Source organism: Priceomyces carsonii (genome assembly GCF_900007245.1).
Source record: "Priceomyces carsonii strain CBS4050 genome assembly, scaffold: Debaryomyces_carsonii_scaffold_1, whole genome shotgun sequence".
Classification (NCBI taxonomy): domain Eukaryota; kingdom Fungi; phylum Ascomycota; class Pichiomycetes; order Serinales; family Debaryomycetaceae; genus Priceomyces; species Priceomyces carsonii.
The window spans coordinates 2488742-2509989 of NW_026946674.1; the positions used below are offsets into that span (position 1 = coordinate 2488742).

Below are 21248 nucleotides of genomic sequence, written 5' to 3' on the forward strand. Positions count from 1 at the left end.
ATTGAAGTGATGAACTTCGGCGAGATTTTGAATGATTCCGAGTGAGTGGCTCGATTTCAGCAATTCTATTATCCACACTTTAGCCAGATAAGGTGTTATCTTTGATGAAAAAAGTGGTGGGTTTTATTCATAAGATATTTAAAGGGCCGTTTGTTCCCATGATGTTTGATAAGGTTGAATATAGTGAGTCCTAAATTCAAAGCATAATGGAGAAAAACGAGCTCGACGTTCATGTTTCTCAGAATAACGTTGCTTTGGAGGCAATGGTCTCTCAATCTGGGAACCAGCTTTCTCAAAATAAGCAAGAAGTTGACTTGAATGCCATCACATCTAACCCTATATCTTTGGGAGAAGTTGGCAAGCAATTTTCGATGGAGGAGAAACATATGATCTTGCGTAGGTTAGACATGGACACCCTTGACGATGACAGTGACTTGCCAGTAACAGCCACTTTTATGATAGAGCAAATTCAAGGCTTGTCATTGGAAGAGTCTATCAAAATAATGAAAGAAACGCTTGTTGAGCATGAGGGTGATATCAACTTTTCAAGCGAACTTGAAAACCATTTCAGGAAACTAATAGCAATTTCCGATGGGCAAACTGGTGATTCGCTGCCGATAGATTCGAACGCTAATAGTAAGGAAGCATTTGTTGAAACAGTTAAAGAGAAGAGTTCTGGTACTGGTTCTAGCTCCAGCCTTGCGGAATCTCTCACTGATTATGAATCTTACGATTGGAAGTTTCAAGCTAGAGTTGAAGCGGGTCTCGTCGCTTTTTGGTCCCCATATCAAGAAGTTAGAGCTGTTACGACTCCCTTTGACGACCCTAACGAACCTTGCGAAACTTTGAGGGCATACATGGTTGCTATAGTATGGCAAGCCATTGGTACTTTCATCAATACTTATTTTTACGCAAGGCAACCTAGTATATCCTTTACTGCTGATATTGGTCAAGTTTTCATATACCCATGTGGTGAGGCATGGTCAAAGATCATGCCTGATTGGACCATTCCTCTACCTAAGGGATATCTGATCCCTATTAATAAGGGACCATGGACTGAAAAGGAGCAAATGTTCACAAGTTTGATTTACTTTGTTGCAGGTTTGGCCAATAATATTTATAAAATTATTTTTGTTCAAAAATCCAAGCAATATTTGTATACAAGCTGGGCAGATTGGGGATATGAATTACTTCTTGGTATTTCATCATCGTTCATGGGTTTGGTATAGCTGGTCTCATGAGATCATTATATGTTTATCCAGCGAGAGCAATGTGGCCGAGTATGTTACCTACGGTTGCTGTCAACCGTGCTTTAATGGCTCCTGAAAAACATGAGAATATCAATGGATGGAAAATCTCTAGATATCGCTTTTTCTTCATCGTCTTTCTGATCTCATTTCTCTACTTTTGGTTCCCTAATTATATTTTCCAGGCATTGAGCTACTTCAGTTGGATGACTTGGATTAAGCCTGACAACTTGAAACTTGATGTACTTACAGGTTCTCAGAGCGGTTTGGGACTCAATCCTATAACATCTTTCGACTTTAACGTTATGTTCTTCAATTCTCCGTTGGCTATTCCGATCTTCACATCTTTGCTTCAATACCTTGGGTCAATAATTTCATTCTTTATTGTTCTCGGAATGTGGTTTTCTAACTATAAATGGACTGGATATCTTCCAATCAACTCATATTCACTATTCGATAACACAGGTGCCACGTACAATATCTCAAAAGTGTTAGATGGTAAGGGTACATTCGATTCTGCAAAATTTAAAGAGTACAGTCCTACATTTTACTCTGCGGGACTCTTAATGAATTACGGTGCCACTTTTGTGGCTGTTCCTTTTGTCGTGGTTTATGTGATATTGACACAGTATAAGCCCATTTATAGGGGTCTTAAAGTGATTCGCAAAGTTTTGACAGAGCGTAAAGGGTCTTCATTTTCAAACTTCAACGATCCGTTTTGCAGAATGAATTCAGCATACAAGGAGGCCCCAGAGTGGTGGTTTTTAGTAATTTTGGTCATTTCTATAGTTTTGGCAATCGTTTGTGTCGAGATTTATCCAACTGAAACACCAGTCTGGTCAATTTTCTTCTCACTTGCATTCAATGTGGTCTTTTTGATTCCATTTTTACAAGTCTATTCGTCTACTGGAGCTTATATTTCGTTAACCGTTGTTCTTGAGTTGATTTCAGGTTATGCTATTCGTGGTAATGGTGTCGCGTTAATGATTGCTGCTCTTTTCGGATACAGTATCGATGAACAATGTCAAAACTACTTGACAAATCAAAAGATTGCCCACTATGCAAAGATTCCTCCGAGAGCCATGTTCAGGGGTCAGCTTCTCACAACGATGATTAATTTGGTTGTCACTATTGCTATCATCAACTGGCAAGTCGATTTTCCGGAAATATGTACCTCAGATCAAAAGAACAACTTCACTTGCCCTGTTGCACAGAGCCAATATAATGCTGCAATAAGTTGGGGTGTTATTGGTCCATACAGAGTTATCGAGCATTTGTATCCGATCCTCAAATGGTCCTTCTTGATTGGTTTCCTTTTAGCGTTCCCAGCAGTATTGTTTAGGAGGTACGGTCCGAAAAAGATCACCAAATATTTTGAACCCAACGTCATCATTTCTGGTATGGCAATCTGGGCACCATATAATTTATCTTACTATACCCCAGGAATTTACTGGGCTATTGGATTCATGTACTATTTGAAGAATTATTATACTTCTTGGTGGAATAAGTATAACTACATTTTCTATTCAGGAATTCAAGCAGGGATTGCTTTCTCTGCTGTTATAATCTTCTTTGCCGTTCAATATCATGACAAGTACATCTCCTGGTGGGGAAACAATGTTATTCTCGAGGGTCTTGACGGTGAGGGTGGTGGTCCACTTTTTTATCCAACTAAGGAAATGGATAATTACTTTGGCCCTAGAATAGGAGAATTCAGCTAATTTTTTAAATATTTAATTTAATAAAAAGAATGATTGTATTTTTATTGAACAGGGAGCATTAAGCATTTATAGTTTTGCAACCGAGCGAATGACTGCTAGAAACCATAGAGGTTATATGCAAATATTTCCATAAGTATACAAATAATCTAATTTGTCACCTGTCGTTCGCCACGTTAGTAAACTTCCGTTGAATTTCTAAAAATAGCTATTCTAGAGCGCCCATCCCTTTTTATGGCATTCTTTTAGCTTTGCAGGAGTGCCTAAAAAGTGCGAATGGCTTTACACAAGGTTGTCAAAAATGCCAAGAGTAAACGGCTGTAGTAAGAAGTACTAGTCTCTCTTGCTAACTTAGTAGAATCATATAACCATAATTTTCGTAAGTTTTATGAAGTCGAACAATGAGCTAACAGGAATTAAATACTTGAAGAGAGAAATGCAAAGGAGCTGCTCAGCAGATACGTTCTCCGAAATCGTAAAAATTTGCCACCTGGGTGGTAAAGCCGCCTCTTAACGCCGTCCACTATTTCCGTCTTGTACTATTTATGAAAGGTAAACGGCTCTGCGAAGACATTGAAAGCAAAGGAGAAAAGGTTCAATGTCGACTAAAAAAGAAGCTCGTGATAGTCTGTCTGACCATTCTGTTGATCTTGAAGATCAGGGTCTGGTAAAAAAAGAGTATAGACAAGATAATGCAGGTGATGGTACAAATGCTGAAGATCAATACCTACATGGTATAAAGTTATTGCTTTGCCTTGTGTCGATGTTCTTGTGTATGTTTTTGTCAGCCTTGGACCAGACGATTGTGGCTACAATTTTGACTGTGATTGGAAATAAGTTCAACTCTTTTGATAAAATTGGTTGGTTGACGTCTGGTTTCTTCCTCTCTATGGCAGTTCTAGTCGCTACATGGGGTCGTTTATCTATTATTTTTGGAAGAAAAGGAACCTTATATATATCAATTGTGCTATTTGAAGCAGGCTCTTTGATGTGTGCTTTAGCTAATGATATGAATACGCTTATTGGCGGTAGAGTCTTAGCAGGTGTAGGGGCCGGTGGTTTACAGTCGATGGCTTTTGTAATTATATCTGAAGTTGTCCCCCTTAATAAGAGACCTTTGTCTATGGCACTAATGGGGTGTGTCTTTGCGGTTGCTTCTGTTGTCGGCCCATTGCTTGGTGGTGCTTTCACTACTCATGCAACTTGGAGATGGTGTTTTTACATAAACTTGCCAATTGGTGGAGTTGCCTTGGCTTTCTTGTTTTGGGCGTTTAACCCACCTAGGCCTCAAGGCAGCGTCAGAGAAAAGTTGAAATTGATAGATTACGTGGGTACTGTATTGTTGTGTGGGGGATTGGTTGTATTCCTCTTGGCGTTAACATTTGGAAGTAGTAACCAATATCCTTGGAATTCTGGCGCTGTAATCAGTTGTTTTGTCATTGGAGCGGTCGTTTTCGCTTTGTTTTGGGTGTGGAATTTTAGGTTTGCAAAAAATCCAACTATTCCACCACCTGTTGTGAAGGTGCCACAAGTTGCTGCCTCTTCAATTGCCTTTTTTGCGGCTTTTGCTTATTTTATGTGTGCTATTTTATTTGTAGCAATATACTTTCAAGAAATCCATGGTCAGAGTGCATGGAAGTCAGGAATTCATTTGTTGCCAGTTATCATTCCAGTCGTGGTGTCCTCGATTATGAGTGGAATTATAATTAGAAAAACCAAAATGGTGAAACCTTTAATGGTCTTGGGCGGCGTCCTTGCTCCGATCGGATGTGGACTATTAAGTTTACTTGATGTCGATTCTTCTTCGTCGCGGCAAATCGGTTTATTGATTATTGTGGGAATCTCTGTTGGTGTTTTCATTCAAGGATGTTTAATGTCAGCCCAAATAGCCGCTCCTAACGTGCCCGGTGGTACTATCATGACGACCGTATTAGCCAACTTTAGTAGATCTGTCGGAGGAACACTTGGTTCAATATTGGCTCAAACTGTGTTTTCTTCATCCTCGAGAAGTAAACTCACTTCGTCAATTGCTGCTCTCAAGGGACAGAAGTTATACGAGGAGCTTAAAAAGATTGATATTGATAAACTTCTGGATTCCACAGACGTGTTAAATCAATTATCTCCTGAGGCAAAAGCCTTTGTGAAGGTTCAAATAATGGGTGCTATAAGGAATGTGTTTTACTTGTCGATCGGATTTGCTGGAATAGCAACAATAGCTTGCGTTTTTAGTACTAATAAGAAACTACCAGATTCAGTTTTTGGAGCCGATAAACCAAAAGACGTGAACGCTGAGATAAATGAGGTTGAATCCACTGCCGAAAACAACTCTGTTGGTGATGCTACAAAAGAAATGATTGGTAATGAAAGTGAAAGGTCTGAAGAGCCCAGAGATGAGATTTCGAAAGAATCTGCCTGATTTTAGAAACTGCTGAATATTTGTTATTTTTGTACATAGAATTAAAATTCTTTCATCCAAAGAAAGAATAATGTGGTGTGTTATATAAGAATCTGTGAATTTGAAATGGATGTATATAAAGATTCAGAAGCTGTAAAACCTCTGATTAGTTATCTCCTAAACTTAAAATATAAAATGCATTGAACTTTAAAATAAATATTCCGAATCTGTCCCACTTCTGATGTTCCATGTTGGACTTGGATAATTTTTCCCCACCTCAATTCAATGGTCGTGTAAAACACTATTATTCTGTCCTACAGTCATGAATCGTCTCCACGCTTTCTTCCACATCTTAAATAAAGCTGTATTGGTGTTAACGACCTAATGCAATAGAGATCTATGAAATGTCTGAAAAGAATTTGAAGAATCTTAAATCATGTAACAGTAAAAGAACTTTGATAACTCGAACAAAGAGTAAGCACGGCAGGCCGTGCGATGGGTGTGCTTTGAGAAAAGTCCGGTGTGATTCTAATGTACCTTGTTCACGATGTTTGGACCATAACTTGCCCTGCACTAATATTAGAACTATAAAAAAGTGTGGGCCCAAAACTATTCATGACAAGACGCGAAGATGTATTGAACAGCTTACTGTAAGCTCCGTGCCTGAATCGGGAGTAGATTACATTTTATTTCCTGCGATACCAATAGCTAAGGTGTCCCAAATGCTACAAATTTTTCACACATGGTTTTACAGCGTATGGCCCGTCCTATCATCTTCCCTTTTAATTTCAAAGATGGGTCAGATGGTGAATGAAAATTCAGAGGTTACTATTAATGCCCAAAATGCGACTGAGTGGGCATTGGCATGTTCTGTTGCAGCAGCTATTTACGAACAACTAGAGTTTCTTTCCAAAAAGCCCGTCGGAATTACAATTCCACTGCATGTGACATCGGCTGCTTTTGCAAGAGAATCTATTAGAATCCGTCAAGTCTTCGATTGTACATCAAGTCCTTCTATTGACACTCTTTTGTGTTCCTTCTTTTTATTCTGTTACTATGGAAACTTCAAGACAGGAAAAAATAAATCAATTTTATTCTTGAGAGAAGCAATTTCGACGGCCCAGTTGCTTGGGTTACATGAACCAAAGACTTTTATGAAAAAAACGAGGGCCGAGAGACACCGGATGAGTAAAGTTTTTTATATTTTACTAGTTACGGAAAGATTTACATGCATTGAAAGCGGGATTCCTATATTGCTTGAAGCTAACATACCGCTTCCAAACCTTGAATGTGAAGAGTATCCAGAAGCGGCTGCAGACTTTCTGGAACTTGCCAAAATTTTTTCCATACCGAATAAAAGCTTTTTTGAGAAACTCGTTGAACGAAGCAGCTTCATCTTTACCGATCAGTCAAATTCTGCAGACTTGGGACTTTTGTATCCACCTTCATCAAATTATATCATTGATATTCAGAATAGTTTATCGAATATTTCAATTTTTCCTTTAACTCCAGCATTACAGAAATTAAATATCATACTTTCAAAATACTGGATGCAATGTTTGGTTTGGTATGTTTCTCAGGAAAATGATCTTTTAGTTGACGATCCACAGGAAAGCTATTGTTTAAGTTTGCGATTCCCTCTTCATCTAATGGAATCCTTTTTAAATGCATCAGATGACTTGGATGTTGTCGCGTTTGAGTCAAATGGGCCTGGGATTGGCTTGAAACTACTGGTGTTACTTAGTGGCTCTACAATCGCATATGAATCCCTTCTGTCCCAATTAAAATGTAGCCGTTACGGCTTAATGACACGTATTTACAACTTCATGTTACTTTTCAAGGCAAAAATGTCTTTTCCAAAAGATCTCGTTCGGAAAATGGAGACCATAGTATTGAGTAGGTCCTTAGATGAAAATAATGAATTAATAGAGGAAGTGAACTCAGATGTATTTTGGAATTATTCGTGTCTTGAGACGCAGGGTATGAAGTACAGAGATGAATGCAACGGCAATAACGATATAAATTCTTTCAATGATCTTTTCTGCGATTGAAAATACTAGGAATCCTGTTCTTTATGTGAGTGTATTAGTGATGTTTTAGTTCTCTACTGAATAAAAAAATTACGTGTTTTGAATAGGCACCGTTAAATTTTGGGAATGCACATCCAAGCTACTTTATTTTGAAGCCTTTATAAGAGAATCTTATTATTTCATGTTAAAAAATTACATGTAGCTTCTTTTCAGCTGCTTATTTAAAGAGACCTTTCGTAGAATGCAACTAGCTAATTCAGGATTTAGTTGACAAATCGTATTATTCAACATTCTTCCTTTTCAAGCTTTTCGGTATTAATCACAAATTCCTTCACACCGTCATCGCCCATTTTATTAAGAAGTTCCTCTGTGTTAAAGACCTCTACTTCGGTAGTTTTGAAGTTTCTAGCCTTCACTTTCTGAGCAAATAACTGGTCCAACTCCGCAATAGTCCTTTGTTTCGTTTCAGGTAACATAAACCAGCACCAAATAATGGAGGCTAAGGCAAACCCTGACCAGAAGAACCCTGTTTTAGCCTTCCAATTCCATGCAGTAGGATTCAACATGTAAGGTGTAATAACTGATACAACAATCCCTGAAATATTATAAACATTTCTTGCTAAGACAACAGTTTTATTACGAAGCCTGACACTAGGGAGCTCCGTTATCACACAGTAGCAAATAGGGCCGATGGTCGAGTCATAAACGAAAGTATAGATAAGTAAAAATGTTCCCACTGCCCATCCGGTTGCACTTGTCTGGTGAATACCTAAGCAACCAACGATGAATAAAATCACAAATAAGATGATGAGACCACCAAAGTAAACAGTGAACCTACCAAGCTTTTGAGAAACTATCCAAGAACACAAAGTGCCAAGGATACCCAAACAATACTGAATTATTGAAAACGTGAATGACATACTTGTTGCAAGACCGGCTTGTTTGTAGAAGTATGTGGAAAATCCCATCAAAGCAGCTCCTGTACAATTCTGAATCAACCACACGGAACAGGTTAAAATGGTCCTCCGAAGATTGACACCCTTGAAGCATTCCACATAGGAGCTATTCAGAGAATTTGCGTCTTCTTCTTTCAAAGTCATTTTAATTCTGTTTAGTAAAGCTGATGACATTTCATCCTTATTGGGCATTTTTTCGTTAACGGTTAGTAATCTTTTAAGTGACTCTTTAGCTTCAGCATCTCTACCTTTCCTTGCAAGCCACCATGGTGATTCAGGAGCAAAGAAAACACCAATGAAGATTGGGATTGGCCATACCCATTGGACCGCAAACGGAATACGATAAGCATCTTTATCACTACTCGATACAAATGCACGAAGGACACACGACGAAATTAACTGACCAATAACCCAGCAGCAGTTCGCATAAGTCGTGAGATAAAGTCTAAGGGTCATAGGGCATACGTCAGACGCGTATGTCACACACAAAGTCTGGAATGCTCCCCAAGGAAGACCAAGAAGGATTTCACCCACCAACAACATTTCAATGCTTTTAGCGAAGAAAACAATGAAGATAAATCCAGTTACTAAAACTAAAGAGCCCATTAAAGTTTTACGATAACCAAATCGATCAGCTATAAGACCTGCGAAAAATAAACCCACAATTTCTCCAACGTTTATAGCCATACTTAAAGCAGTCTGCCATTTTGCTTCGATTTCATATTCTCCCGCCTCCTCGTAATATTTTCCAAACCTCTCATTAAAAGCAGGAAACGTGTAGAAAGAGCTAAGTAAGTTAGTGTCGTATCCTTCCATGATCAATGTAGAGCACAAGACAAAAGACCAAAATGCAGCCTTAGGGTACGTTTTCAAACCCTCTTTCAAACCCATCTGTTTCTCCTTCTTTTCCCCTTCCTTCGACTGTTCGGAGATGTCTAAGAATTTGGCTAAGTACTCATTAACCTCAAACCCCAGCAACTCATCTGTGTCAGTTTTAATCACATTGAAAACCTCTTTCTCCTTCTCCCCATTGCTATCAGCATATTCGACATGTTCGACAACCATATTATTCACGTTATACAGTTCACCAAATACCTTTTCTGTGTCCCTTTACCTTCAATTTATATTCATGTTTGTAATCGGGGTTCTGCCAGGAAGAGCGGTGACCTTCACCGTCCTCGATTCATTCAAAACTTTCTCGATCCAAGTTCCTTCAAAAGTGGCACTCGTACCCCAACTTTTAGATATTTCTTCCTGTGTATAACCTAAGCCCCCAAATAATATTCTGGGAGCTGCCCAGGATCACTGAAAGATGGGGGGTTGACACAAGAAACATCGCCAAATTTCTCGCTAAAACCACCTAAAATGCATACTCATAACCAAATATTTTCATCTTCCCCATAAAATAAGTGGTATGACCTGTGGAGCATAGGTCAACTTTTTAGTGTTTCGGATTATCTTCGCTATATTTGTCGCTTAGATATAGGTGGGGTAGATAGCCTCTACCAAGTAAGCCATAAGGTATAAAGTATTGAGCGACGGCAAGAAGACAGAAACTTCACTCTTTTTGCCTTTACAAACTCAATTGATTTGAATAGTGATACGATTTAATATTACGAAATGACTATAGACTCTAAATGGTGGAAAGATGCCTCGATTTATCAGATTTGGCCGGCTTCTTATAAGGATTCGAATGGGGATGGAGTAGGTGATTTGCAAGGAATCATTTCTACTTTAGACTACATTAAGAATTTGGGAGTCGATATAATTTGGCTTTCACCGATGTACGATTCCCCTCAAGATGACATGGGATATGATATTTCAGACTATCAAAAGATTTATCCGAAGTATGGAACAATGGAGGATATGGATAATTTGATTAAGGGGGTTCACGAAAGAGGATTGAAATTGATTTTAGATTTGGTTATCAACCATACTTCATCTGAACATGCTTGGTTTAAAGAGTCGAGAAGTTCTAAAACTAATCCTAAAAGAGACTGGTATATTTGGAAACCTCCACGTTATGATGAACATGGTAACAGACATCCCCCAAATAACTGGATGTCCTATTTTTCTGAGTCTGCGTGGGAATATGACGAATTAACAGATGAATACTACTTACATTTGTTTGCTAAAACTCAGCCGGACTTGAATTGGGAGAATGAGGAAACTAGAAAAGTCATATATGATACTGCTTTGAAATTTTGGTTCGACAAAGGAGTCGATGGCTTTAGAATTGATACCGCTGGTATATATTCGAAGGTACAGACCTTTCCGGATGCACCTATAGTAATCCCAGATTCACAATATCAGCCATGTAAACTTTATCACCTCAATGGGCCAAGGATACATGAATTTCATAAGGAAATGTTCGCTAATGTGACGTCAAAGTACGATGTTATGACGGTCGGAGAGTTAGGTCATTCTTCGATAGAAGAAACCTTGAAATATGTCAGTGCCAAGGAAAATGAGTTGAACATGGTTTTCTTATTTGATCTCGTCGAACTTGGTGCAAACCCTGATGATAAATTTGACTTCAAAGGGTTTACGCTCAAAGATTTTAAAGATTGCATCAAGAAACAAAGTTCATTCACAGAAAATTCTGATGGCTGGGCGACTGCATTCTCTGAAAATCACGATCAACCCAGATCAATCACTAGATTTGGAAATCCATCTCCAAAATATCATTTCAAATCTGGAAAATTGTTAGCGCTTATGATGACTACATTGACCGGTACTCTTTTCATCTATCAAGGTCAAGAGATTGGTATGAGTAATCTTCCACGATCATGGTCTATTGATGAATATTTAGACATCAACACTATAAACTATTGCAAGGCTTTCAAGGAAAAGTATGGTGATGATAAAGAAAAATTTGAAAAGTTAATGGATGTTATCAATCTTTTGGCCAGGGATCATGCAAGATCCCCAGTTCAATGGGACTCTACGAAGAATGCTGGCTTCACTTCGGGAACGCCTTGGACTAGAGTCAACGATAATTATACTTCGGTGAATGCTGCTTCTCAAATTAATGATCCCGATTCCTTATACTCTTTTTGGAAGCAATCGCTTTTGATCAGAAAAGAATTCAAAGATTTGTTCATTTATGGTTCAATGGAAATCCTTGATTACGATAATCTTAAAGTGTTCACATATATTAAGGAATTCAAAAATCAAAAGGCTTATATAGCCTTGAATTTCAGCTCCGAAACAGTTCCATTTGAAAATTTGTCATCAGGAAAGTTAGAGCTTATTCATTCGAACGTTGTGTCTTCTGAGACAGATGAATTAACGCCATATGAAGGAAGAGTTTACATAGTTAAATAATTTCGGTCCTTAAATTTACTAGTAGTTTGACTTTAAAATGCATAATTATTATCCCAACTAGAGGCAGCTTCATGCTTAAAATTTTCAAGGAGTCTAAGCTTAATGGAAATAATTACAATATGAGAGAAGAGGCTTAATACAATTCGCAATATTTGGCAGTGAATTGAAATAAAGGCCACTTATTCGACCGTTCTTTGAATGTGATATTTGTCTATAGTTTTTATAGCCAGCCAGCATTCCTGCATCTTTAACAGCATGCAAAAGTATAAGCTTGTGGTGCATATAATAAAAAACCGATGTGGTATCTGCATGAACTAAATTTTCTAGGATGACTCAAGTCTGATCCACGAGTCAGCAGACAGACAAAAAAAACTCTGGGCAATAGAGAAAAAACAGAAAAAATATGTGTGAATTAAAAACAGATGGTAATTTCTGAAGTGTCCTCACAAGGAGCAATACCCTCGGAGAAGAAACCTGAAGAAGAGTACGATGTGGCTTATCATTACTTAAGACAACGTAAGGGAGCAGAAGAGCCCGAACATTCGGTCGCATCTATCACACGAAAAATTGACTGGAATATCATGCCGCTTTTATGTTTGATATATTTCTTGCAATTTTTAGACAAGACTCTATTAAATTATGCAGCTGTTATGGGAATAAAGGACAATTTAAAGGATAATCAGTTTTCCAATTTAGGTACTATCTTTTATGCATCATACATATTTGCGGAGCCGTTCATTTCATATGTTCTACAAAGATTTCCTCTCTCAAGGGCGTTAGGTATATGTATATTCCTTTGGGGCGCAGTTTTAGCCTGTCATTCGGCTTGCAATTCTTATGCCTCTTTAATGATCGTAAGAACTTTGTTGGGCGCTTTTGAAAGTAGCTCCGCTGTGGGAATAATTTCAATAAGTGGAATGTACTACTCAAAATCAGAGCAAGCATCAAGAATGGGAATCTGGTGCAACATGTCAGGTATGGGTACAATCGTTGGAGCTTTATTGTCTTTCGGCTTTCAACATATCAGAACTGATAGTTTTCAATCTTGGCAGATATTATTTTTAGTAATGGGGTTGGTCACTGCTTTTTTTGGAGTATTTGTATTTTTTTATTTGCCTAACAACGTTACTTCTGCTTGGTTTCTAAATGATACGGAAAAAATCTGCATTATAGAGCACATACGCTCAAATCAAACTGGAATTGAAAATAAGACCTTTAAACGTGAACAATTACAAGAATTACTTTTTAAAGATCAATTTACCTGGCCATTACTCTTACTAACAGGGACATCACAGATCGTTACTGGAGCCGTAGGGACATTTAGTACAACAATTATTTCAACTTTTGGATACGACAACTATAGGTCTGCTTTATTACAAATTCCCTCAGGTGTTATTATTATAGTCATTATAACGACTGTAACTCAATTAGTCTCACACTTCGGACATATCACTTATATTATGACTTCGATGTTTATTCCTTCAATCGTGGGTGCTATAGTGCTCCTATGTACAGACTTGACGACGCAAAATCTTGGGAACTTATTTTCGATCTATTTATTATACAGTGGATCATCAGCAATCACTTTGATTTATATTTGGAACAGTGCTAACACAGCAGGCTATACTAAAAGAATCTTTAGAAATGCGCTCACACTAATTATGTTTTGTCTTTCTTCACTTCTTGGTCCACAAATGTTTAGAGCTTCTGACTTTCCCAAATATACCCTGGCAAAAGTTGCAATATTAGTTACCCAAGCTATCTCGGTACCCCTTTCCTTGTACATAGGATTCTTGTCTTATAGAGAAAATGAAAGGAGAGATAAAAAACTGATTGAAAAGTCCGATGAAGATTACGAATTTTTGGATTCAACTGATATGCAAAACTTAAACTTTAGATATTCTTTTTAGTTTTTCGCACTATTTGTAATAAATACATAATATTTGTAAAAAGCTAAAGATTTACTTTATAGTGATGGTATTCAAAATTTAAATTCATTATTATAAAACGCAAGTCAATATCGATCCTAATCAAACTAGGTCCCAGACTGAGTGCCATTTTTTTCCAACACTCTATCTTTTAAAGGTAGACTCTTACTATCGATGAGTTTAGATGTCTGCATATAGAAGAGCAAAGTTTGTTAGAAACATTTTTATGAAGATTGGCAAATTTAAAACTTGAGGCCTAGCATCTTGAATACGATGTGGAAACCGGATAGACCATTAAAACCTCAACACTTCTTTCCACTTGTAAAATAGGTATCAAGTAGGTGCCTGAGAACTACTAATAATAGCTCTCGCTTTTATTAGGCTAGCCGATATGCCTACGAGTAATGGAACTGATCTAGATGCTGAAAGCCTGACGATTCCATAAATGTATTCACTGCTTCTCAAATGTGTTTATTACAAGACATTTGTTTGCCGTAGTAGCTTCAGACTACTAGCGTGGTCTTAGCTCAGGATCGAAATTACAAAAGTAAACAATTTGGTAGAGGACATGAGAGAGAGCATACAGGCCCAAATATCCTGAAATATACGGGATTACTAAGTCCGAAGGAGTTTTGTTTCTGCTCATATTCCAGAACAATAGGATTAATTTCGCATTGGCTTAACAGTATATTGGTCAGTTTATATGTAAGTTATTGCAAGAATTAACTTGCTCTTCGTATTCACAATTGTATTTAACAAATAGAGTCGCCTGATTTGGAACGACTGTGACAAAGTCTGCATTATAAACAACCGTACAACCAGGAATAATAAAAGCTAATCTTACCTTACTTTCTAAACGCCAATTGAAGGAAATCTTTTCAGTGACTGCCAGTTTGCGTTTATCTTCGGAAGTAAATAGTAATTGAAGGTGCAAAACGTGTTTCCCGCAACTTGCGTACACTGAAAATAGAGAGTTTGGTTGCCTATAAAATATAATATTTAGCCCTTCACTCTATGTAAGTGCTTACACGAGTCTTGACGGGTACCGTAACATATCACTTCGTCTAATAGCCAAGAGCTATTGTTCTATGTCACGGGTTCGCAACCCTTGTTTAATTGTTTGGCTGCAAACAACTTGACAAGCTGCATAATACGCGAACTAAAGTTAGCATATGATATTACATCATCGAAATATAGCGCTCATATTCACATGCAAATTAATGCTAATTTTTAGACTAGATAAGGCAAAAGACTAAAACTTGAAGCAAGCACAGTAGCTAGTAATCTATTTTTTAATGTAGTTATGATCTTGAGAAAGACAGCTTTGACCTCAAAGGGTCTGCGATTCTGTAAGATACTCGATCGAATTTAAACAATCAGAGACCAAAGTGTTCGAAGCATTGCGCTTATAGGCAAAATACAATATAAACATAAACACGAAAAAGCATAGGTCTAATATAGCCTACAGGAGAAAGTCTAACTTTACGGACACTATAATTGCATGATTTGCAATTTTGTCGTTTATTTACTTACTTTCCGCACCTTTAAAGACTGAAATCGTCAATAATAAACAATTGAGACGTGAACATAGGCTGTCAAATCTTATTGTCACGTCTTTGCGTACCATGCTTTTTGTGGCGGAGGGTTACGAAATGTCATACCTGTCAGGAAAAGAACGCACCCTGATTCATGGCCAGCGCACATTGACTCATGGGAGTAGCTTCGAGTGTCAAGTATACTTTGATATCATAAATTAGAGGGCATAGGTTAGAAATAGATTAGATGAAAATGTATAAGCTTAAACCTAACTTTGAAGTTTGTTGTATCACTAAGTAGCAATTGCGCAATTCGCTGGCACATTTTCTACTCTCTATTCATATCTGAAGGTTGGGGTCAAGGATGGTCTAAACCCATAAAAGGTGATATAGAGAACAATTAATTTATTGTAGACATGAAATTTAATAGAGGTTATGAAAGGTAGCATAGCGTTCTTATTGTAATAAAAATTGTCGCTTATTGTGCGCATTAGCAGCTCGGGTGCTTCGTACTTGGGCCCATAGTTTGCAGACAATTATTTTTTTTTTGTGGAGGGTTGAAAACGCGGTAAATATTTTTAATAAGCTCAATGAAGACTCCAATACTGGATTAAATAATAAAATACAATGTCATAAACAGATTTATTCTCTATGGCTTCATACTGGCCAATAGAAATGACAATTCATATCGGAGTTTATTATTTTTCACCTTGGCAATCCAACTATTTTGACTCCTTTTAGCTCGCTTCAGCTGAAAGAAGAAAAATATCATCAGAGCAGCCTATTGTCGTCCTAATATTTACAAATTCTTCTTGGGTAGACGTGTATCGAATTGTACCATAGGACAGTAAGATTGTTTATCATTTGGACCGCCTTTTTACGATAAAGGAATATATTATATAGAATTCAACAAAGCAAAAACTATAAATGGAGCGTAGAAGTTCAGCTTTTTAATGTAAACCTAATAACTAAAATCATATTCACTCGTTTTAATATCCATTTTTCATTCGTTTAATTATAATGGTGCAGATCAATAAGATATTGGCTGCTGCTGCTCTTGCCAACTCAATTCAAGCTGGGCTTATCTATCCTGTAAAAGAGATTGAAACTCGTGATGTCATCAGCGACATTGTAAGCGGAGTTGAGGGAATCTTGGGAGATGTTGTTGGCGTTGTTGGTGGTATTCTTGGTGACGTTGATGATAAACTTCAGTGTATTGCAGACGTCGTACTCGGGGGTGATTCTAGCAGCGAACCTCAATTCGTGACAGCAATCCTTCTTGCAAATGGATTTTATAATCAAAAAGTTTCTGGTTCTGATTCTGCAGTGAAAGCTCTTATCAATGAAATCGTAAAAAAGAACCCAGGTTTGATCAACAGTTTGGTCAGCGAGCTTGGTTTAGCTTTGAAGACCAACACAGAGGCTGTTGAAGACGTTGCTAAAGTATTGATTTCTTTCCTCGAAGCTCTCATTCAAGTCTTAGTTCAAGATGCAGAAAGTATCTCTAATAGTCCAAACCCATCCACTGTATTGACTGATGCTGTTATCACCATTTTAGAAGCGGGTGGTCTTACTGTCGAAACCGTCGGAGAAGAGTTGTTCATCGTTGGTGACTTACTTATCACAGATGTTGGTTATCTCTGTAAGATTTTGTGGACTCTTGTTGATGGTGTTGAAGGTCTTGTTCAATGTATCGTAAGTCCAATTGATTTATCACCTGTCTATGACTTGTTAGATAGTATTCTCAAGTTGATTTGCCCAACATCCGCAATTACTGCTTCTTCTTTCCCATCAAGCATTGCGTCCTCGGCTATTCCATCTGGATCTCTTCCTCTGGGAGGTAGCTCTTCAACTGTTCCATCTGGAACTTCGGGCTCAGGATCTTCAACTTCTACTCCATCTAGTTCTGGTTCTGACTCTGGTTCCGGTTCCGGCTCAGCTACTGCATCAGGCTCTGACTCAGGTTCCGGCTCAGGCTCCGCTTCTGCTACTGCATCAGGCTCTGGCTCAGGTTCAGGTTCAGGTTCCGCTACTGCTACTGCATCAGGCTCTGGTTCAGGTTCTGGCTCCGCTACTGCATCAGGTTCTGGCTCTGGCTCAGGTTCAGGTTCTGGCTCCGCTACTGCCTCTGGTTCTGGCTCAGGCTCAGGTTCTGGCTCCGCTACTGCCTCTGGTTCTGGCTCAGGTTCAGGTTCTGGCTCCGCTACTGCCTCTGGTTCTGGTTCTGGCTCCGCTACTGCCTCTGGCTCTGGCTCTGGTTCAGGTTCAGGTTCTGGCTCCGGTACTGCCTCTGGCTCTGGCTCTGGCTCAGGTTCTGGCTCCGCTACTGCATCAGGCTCTGGTTCTGGTTCTGGTTCTAAAACAAGTTTGGAGGCCAAAGCTGCAACTGCAACAGACTTCTCTACCACAATTGTTACTATTACTTCATGCGAAGAAAATAAATGTCATGAGACTGTTGTACCAACAGGTTTGACTACAGTCACCGATGTTGATACTACGTACACCACCTATTGTCCTTTGACTGCAGCTGAAAGCAGCGAAGCTGAATCTCCAAAGACAAAGACAGAAATAAGTACTACTGTCGTGACTGTCACTTCATGTGAGTCTGACATATGCAAAACTAGTGTTGTGCCAACTGGAGTAACCGAGGTCACTGACGAAACCACGACTTATACCACATACTGTGCTTTGACTGAGTCATCAGAAAAGACAGCAGCAGCCTCCTCATCAGTTGCTCCTGTTTCTACACCTGCCACAGCACCAGTGCCAGTTTCATCAACAGCTGCAGCTTCATCCGTTGAAGCAAATTCTGAAGCAGGAATCCAGAGCGCAACTGTTCCGGTCGCAGCAACTACTTCATCTATCGCGTATCAGTCAGGCTCCTGGAATAGTTCCTCAGCTGCCCCCGCTGTAAGCACTATTGCTGAAGGCAACGGAAATCACCTTGGTCTTTCATTCGGTTCTTTATTTGCTGGTGCTGCTTTCTTATTGTTGTAAGCGGTCATGAACTCGTGAGTTAAAACAACATATTTTAATGGATTGTTCCCTTTCTTATTATTAATTTCCATTTTTCTTAATCCTAGCTGATTATTTTTTCAACTTATATACACTTTGGATCTATATCCAATAATCAAAGTAGTTTCAATTGATACGATGTAGAATATGACTTCATCACCATTTAAATAAAAGCATGCTTAGTTTTATAAACCTTGTTAGAGGTAGGAGGACAATCAATAAAACAATTTAGTAAAATAACAAACATGTTTATAAGAGAGCAATTATTCAAGACATCAAAGATCACTTGACATAAGAATCCATTATGAATTTGCAAATTATTTCGTACGCTAACATAATTTGTAGTAAAGGGTTAGGACAGGAGCTGCTGTTTGGTTTTGGAGAGGACTTTTGGACATCCAAGAATTACATAATCATTTAATACAATTATCGTGCGAAACAACAATATATGTAGTTAGCATAGCCGTACAACTACAACTACAACTACTAACACTACCGACATCAAAATAAGATAAAACCTGAATGCGATGGAGCTGACAATCAACCACCAAATATATCCTCGTAAGGAGGATCAGCTTTCACACTGATTCCTGATGACTTATTACGGGATCAATTAGATAACTAAAGTCTAAATATAACCCAAACGAAACATTGCAATTCAGCGGTCTTTCAATTCCCCATTGTAAGTGAATGTGAACAATTTTCTCTCAATTCTTAGACATTCTTCTTATGCTTTCCTGTAATGTATTGCTGCGAATCTTGAACACGGATTGTGCCCACGATACTTTTTCATTACTTTACTTCACTTATCTCCGAATAGCCATGGAGGGTCAAAATCAAGAGGGACTTCTCTATTTTTTTCAAATCGCTTACATGAGTGTGGTTTCTAACAATATAAGTATTGTAGTTATGTTTTAAAACACTCTCTATCTCTAGTTCTTCTACAGACAACTTCCTAATTAAATGACTAATTAATTATCTCAAAAAAAAGAAGTAAAAAAAAAAAAGTCGGACCTAAGTGGCTCGCAAGTAAGATAAAAGTCTAAAATCTTGATATAAGAAATGTTTGAGTGAACACGCGTGCAAGTGGGTTATGCAAACGTCAATATTTAACGCTGATGACGACAATGATCACTCTTTGGTTTCCAGTGAGTCGTATAGTTTATCTACGAGTTTGTCGAACATAAGTGCCAGGAGCCTGGCTCAAGATGAAGAACCTAAATTATTGAAAAGGACTCCATATGAAGATGACACGGGATGTAGCTTAAAAGTATCACGAACTATAAGCAGAAAGATAACAAACTCAGAGCAAATCTTACAAAAGGCTGCTAAGTCAACTAGCCCTTTGCCACCTATGGGTGGAGGCAGAAACTATCCACCACCACTAGTAGGTCCGGAGGATGCTTACCTAGTCGTATATGATGGTCCAGATGATCCCTTATGTCCGTTGAGTTGGTCAAAGAATAGAAAGCTCGTGAATTGTTTTGCAGTGTTAGTAACTCCTTTTGCTGTCCAATTAGGTTCGGCGATGTATTCTCAAAGTATACCAACAGTCATGGCTAATTTTAAAGTTGGACATACCGTAGCAACCTTAGGAACATCTTTGTTTGTGTTTGGATTTGCATCAGGCCCGGTTATTTGGGGCCCTCTTTCTGAACTTTTTGGTAGAAAGCTAATTTTAATTTGTTCCATGTTTGGTTATACCTGTTTTTCGTTTGCAGCTGCAACAGGACAAGATATACAAACCATAATGATTTGCAGGTTTTTTTCTGGGTTCACTGGTGGTGCTCCAGCTGTCGTTGCTCCAGCGGTAACTGCTGATTTATTTCATACGGCAGATAGAGGAAAAGCGATGACGGGATTCGGTTTTGTTCTATTTGCTGGCCCAATGTTGGCACCAATTTTTGGCGGTTTTGCGGCTAAAAACCCTCATTTAGGGTGGAGATGGCCTATGTATTTCACTGGGATAGCTTCTAGTGTTGCTCTCCTTTCTGCTATTTTCATCCTAGAGGAAACGAATCATCAAACACTTTTATTAAAAAGAGCCGAAGAAATTCGAAGAAGGACAGGAAACAAAGCTATTCATGCAGCTCATGAGGAGGTTTCTTTGGGTATTCACGAGATTTTGTGGAATAATATAGCTAGACCGTTGAGTATGCTATTTTCTGAGCCAATATTATTTTTAATAAGCTTGTACAATTCATTTGTTTATGGAATTTTGTATCTATTATTGACTGAGATCCCTTTAATCTTTTCAAACAATTATCATTTTGAAAGAGGAGTCGCTGAATTACCTTATATATCACTGTGCATAGGTACAATCATAGGCTGTCTTTTGGTTGTGGTCTTCGAAAATAGATACGTTAGACTTTTAAAGAGAAATGGCAAAGTTAGACCAGAAGAGAGGTTGCCAGGGATGATGCTTGGCTCCTTCTTCTTCTCTGTTGGTTTATTTTGGTTAGGTTGGACTGGTGACTACCCAAGGAAGGTTCATTGGATTGTGCCGACCGTTGGTATGTCATTTATTGGTATCGGCTTGGTTCTCATATTTTTACCTTGTCTCACCTATATTATAGACGTATACTTATATGTCTCTGCTTCTGCCTTGGCAAGCAATGCATTTCTTAGAGCATCTTTTGGTGCGGCATTTCCCTTATTTGCAAGACAATTATTTCTAAATATGCAAATTAAATGGGCAACCACTTTACTAGGATGTTTTTCTGTCGTTTTGATACCGGTACCAATTTTGTTCTACAAATACGGCGCCAATATTAGAAAGAGATCCAAGTTTGCCTACAACGCTGTTTCGTAGGATCGGAGATAATTCCCCTCTAAGCTCTAGCTAACTTTCATAATATTACGTTTTTAGAGGTTGTATTTCTTTTGTCATGGTCTCGGGAATAGGGTATTTCAGACGTCCATGTAATCTTGTTTTTCGTCAGCAAAAACCACATAAAAACTTTAGGTAGTATAATTATTGCATTTGACCTTATTAATTATGAATTTGACATCGAGAATGTTGAGATTGTGACAAGTTTAGACCACATATTTCAAATTAGCTTGATAAAATAGAGTGGTACTTATACTGAGAGCTAAG

General features: G+C 38.2%; 9 protein-coding genes across 9 annotated transcripts; 8 read left to right on the top strand and 1 right to left on the bottom strand.

Annotated features, from left to right (window-relative positions):
* Positions 1-206: 206 nt before the first annotated feature.
* PRCAT00001384001 (uncharacterized protein) lies at positions 207-1229 on the top strand (the record flags this gene model as incomplete). Its single annotated transcript, XM_062951168.1, has 1 exon — positions 207-1229. The coding sequence occupies one exon, from the start codon at positions 207-209 to the stop codon at positions 1227-1229; it is 1023 nt and encodes a 340-aa protein (XP_062808197.1).
* An 8-nt stretch (positions 1230-1237) lies between these two features.
* Positions 1238-2968, top strand: PRCAT00001385001 (uncharacterized protein; the record flags this gene model as incomplete). Its single annotated transcript, XM_062951169.1, has 1 exon — positions 1238-2968. One exon carries the CDS (start codon positions 1238-1240, stop codon positions 2966-2968), a length of 1731 nt encoding a protein of 576 aa, XP_062808198.1.
* A 595-nt stretch (positions 2969-3563) lies between these two features.
* PRCAT00001386001 (basic amino acid transporter) lies at positions 3564-5381 on the top strand (the record flags this gene model as incomplete). Its single annotated transcript, XM_062951170.1, has 1 exon — positions 3564-5381. One exon carries the CDS (start codon positions 3564-3566, stop codon positions 5379-5381), a length of 1818 nt encoding a protein of 605 aa, XP_062808199.1.
* Positions 5382-5764: 383 nt separating this feature from the next.
* PRCAT00001387001 (Zn(II)2Cys6 transcription factor) lies at positions 5765-7411 on the top strand (the record flags this gene model as incomplete). Its single annotated transcript, XM_062951171.1, has 1 exon — positions 5765-7411. One exon carries the CDS (start codon positions 5765-5767, stop codon positions 7409-7411), a length of 1647 nt encoding a protein of 548 aa, XP_062808200.1.
* A 263-nt stretch (positions 7412-7674) lies between these two features.
* On the bottom strand, positions 7675-9411 carry MAL31 (maltose permease; the record flags this gene model as incomplete). Its single annotated transcript, XM_062951172.1, has 1 exon — positions 7675-9411. One exon carries the CDS (start codon positions 9409-9411, stop codon positions 7675-7677), a length of 1737 nt encoding a protein of 578 aa, XP_062808201.1.
* Positions 9412-9966: 555 nt separating this feature from the next.
* Positions 9967-11673, top strand: PRCAT00001389001 (glycoside hydrolase family 13 protein; the record flags this gene model as incomplete). Its single annotated transcript, XM_062951173.1, has 1 exon — positions 9967-11673. One exon carries the CDS (start codon positions 9967-9969, stop codon positions 11671-11673), a length of 1707 nt encoding a protein of 568 aa, XP_062808202.1.
* A 422-nt stretch (positions 11674-12095) lies between these two features.
* On the top strand, positions 12096-13583 carry PRCAT00001390001 (uncharacterized protein; the record flags this gene model as incomplete). Its single annotated transcript, XM_062951174.1, has 1 exon — positions 12096-13583. The coding sequence occupies one exon, from the start codon at positions 12096-12098 to the stop codon at positions 13581-13583; it is 1488 nt and encodes a 495-aa protein (XP_062808203.1).
* Positions 13584-16156: 2573 nt separating this feature from the next.
* On the top strand, positions 16157-18133 carry PRCAT00001391001 (uncharacterized protein; the record flags this gene model as incomplete). The annotated part of the gene is made up of 1 exon (XM_062951175.1): positions 16157-18133. One exon carries the CDS (start codon positions 16157-16159, stop codon positions 18131-18133), a length of 1977 nt encoding a protein of 658 aa, XP_062808204.1.
* Positions 18134-19244: 1111 nt separating this feature from the next.
* PRCAT00001392001 (MFS transporter) lies at positions 19245-20963 on the top strand (the record flags this gene model as incomplete). The annotated part of the gene is made up of 1 exon (XM_062951176.1): positions 19245-20963. The coding sequence occupies one exon, from the start codon at positions 19245-19247 to the stop codon at positions 20961-20963; it is 1719 nt and encodes a 572-aa protein (XP_062808205.1).
* Between the last annotated feature and the right edge of the window lie 285 nt (positions 20964-21248).